Source organism: Triticum aestivum, chromosome 1B (assembly GCF_018294505.1).
Source record: "Triticum aestivum cultivar Chinese Spring chromosome 1B, IWGSC CS RefSeq v2.1, whole genome shotgun sequence".
In the NCBI taxonomy this organism is placed as follows: domain Eukaryota; kingdom Viridiplantae; phylum Streptophyta; class Magnoliopsida; order Poales; family Poaceae; genus Triticum; species Triticum aestivum.
Genome location: NC_057795.1, coordinates 34,975,217 through 34,977,368, shown reverse-complemented (window position 1 = coordinate 34,977,368; position 2,152 = coordinate 34,975,217). Strand labels below are relative to the sequence as shown.

Below are 2,152 nucleotides of genomic sequence, written 5' to 3'. Positions count from 1 at the left end.
ATGCATGGATGTGAGGACGCACCCACGTGGGGCCAGAAGTTAATCGATTCGCTATGATCCTCCAAATTATCAGCAGTTCAGCACTACGCAAGCCTGGCCGCTCCATAGAATACAATATCTCGATCAGATTTACATTTTCTTAAACGAAAAATATAAACAAACTAAAATGCAAGGTAGAGTTTCATCGCCGCACCAACCGGCTTGCAGCTTCCTCCACTGGATAAATAAGACCCCTCATTTGCAGGCACACACAATCGGCCAGTAGCATACATTGTAACATCAATCAAGTAGCTAGCCATGAACTCAAAGCTTTGCATCTCCTCCTCCCATCAACCATGGCATGGGTTCCACATCCATGAGAGCGCGACCGTGAGAGTAGCGCCACCAAAAGTTCACCTCATCAAGAAGATGTCGCATCCAAAAGAAAGCATCAATGAGTTCATATCCACACTCCCTCAGAGAAAAGGGTGGTCGCAACCACTCATCCAGTACAAGAATTTCTGGTTCAGAGGCCTGCCGCTGGAGCAGATCCTGCTGGCCCAGGACGCCTTCGAACCCCGCGCCGACGACATCATCCTCGCCACGCAGCCCAAGTGCGGCACGACTTGGCTCAAGGCCCTTGCCTTCACCATCGTCAACCGCTCTCGCTACAGCTTCGACGACCACCCCCTCCTCACTAGCCACCCTCAGCGAGTCGTGCCATTCATCGAGATCCCTCATGTTGGCGGCGGCGGCGGCGCGGATCATCATGCACACATTGAGACTCTTTCTTCCCGGAGGCTTCTCGCCACACACATGCCGATGTCGCTGTTCCCACTGGACATGAGCTGCCGAGTCGTGTACGTGTGCCGGGATCCCAAGGATGCCCTGGTCTCAAGGTTGCACTTCGAGAACAGAATCAACCAAGGCTCCAGCCTGTCGATGGATAGTGCTTTCAGCATGTTCTGCGAGGGCTTCTCGTCTAACGGTCCCTTCTGGGACCACTGCCTCGAGTACTGGGAGAAGAGTCTAGCCAGGCCTAACAATGTTCTCTTTTTGAAGTACGAAGAGATCAAGTCAGATCCGGTGCAAGTCGTGCGGAGGCTAGCAAAGTTCCTCGGCGTCCCACTGTCTCAAGAGGAGGAGAGCTCTGGTGTTGCCCAAGAGGTGGTCAGATTGTGCAGCTTTGAGATGCTTACTAGCCTACAAATTAACCAGGTGGGTGGCATTGATCGTGGAAACAAATGTTATGTAGGTAATTCTATGTTTATTAGAAAAGGAAAAGTTGGAGACTGGAGGAACCACATGAGCCAGGAAATGGGGGGAAAGTTAGACCGCATCGTCCGAGAGAAGCTCCAGGGGTCTGGGCTCGCGTTTTGAGTTCCGTTGATTTTGTTACGTTACAACTGGTTTCCTACTTATGCTCGTAAAGAGCCAGGTTGCATTCTGTTTCAGTCTTGGAAACGAAGGCAGATTTGACGTTAACATCATGTTCTCTCCAATCTTGGCTATTCACTTGTGTTGATGCTAGCTATTTCAATGTTGCAACATTGAATCGACTATTTGAACTGACGCTATCGAATCAAACACAAAACTCACATATTATATTTGAAGAAAGCACAGTGGTTACGCTCAAATGCGCGGACAACAACCTTTATTGTTTATATTATGCACTTATGAATAAATTGTCATCTCATGTATATAGCAAGACTTTGGAAAAGCATGCATTTGTGTATTTGTTTCTCATGTATATTGTGAATAAATTGTCATATCATGTGTATAGTACAAAACACATTTTTATCACCAAGAAAAACGCATTATGCTATTTGCAGACGCTACACGTCAATCGGTTGATCGGTGCTCAAGATCAGTCGGCTGGCAAGCCATTCGACCGGATCCTGCAGCCCCCCCCCCCCCCCCCCAAAAAAAAAAACTGCATGTGCCTGTCTACGTCGGTGGAGGTCATCACAATTCGTCGTTATCTCAGTTCTGGCATATATAGCGGCATAGGCATAGGGGTGCTCTTATCTGGTTTGACAACAGAACGTCATCACCATTCTATGCACGATTCAACACCCACAAATTTATGAAAGTCGTAACCACCATAATCTATGAACGTCCTAACGATTTTACACTCTCGAGTGGTTACTATTTTTCTTACATCGGTCTAAGC

The 2,152-nt window shown here is 47.8% G+C and overlaps 1 protein-coding gene across 1 annotated transcript; it reads left to right on the top strand.

Annotated features, from left to right (window-relative positions):
- The first annotated feature begins 269 nt into the window (after positions 1 to 269).
- LOC123085780 (cytosolic sulfotransferase 5-like) lies at positions 270 to 1,464 on the top strand. Its single transcript, XM_044507486.1, has one exon. The coding sequence runs from the start codon at positions 298 to 300 to the stop codon at positions 1,357 to 1,359; it is 1,062 nt and encodes a 353-aa protein (XP_044363421.1). The 5' UTR covers positions 270 to 297; the 3' UTR covers positions 1,360 to 1,464.
- Positions 1,465 to 2,152: the final 688 nt, after the last annotated feature.

Bases quoted from the DNA above. Each gene is read 5' to 3' on its own strand.
- LOC123085780 (XM_044507486.1), top strand. From the start codon at position 298: ATGAACTCAAAGCTTTGCATCTCCTCCTCCCATCAACCATGGCATGGG.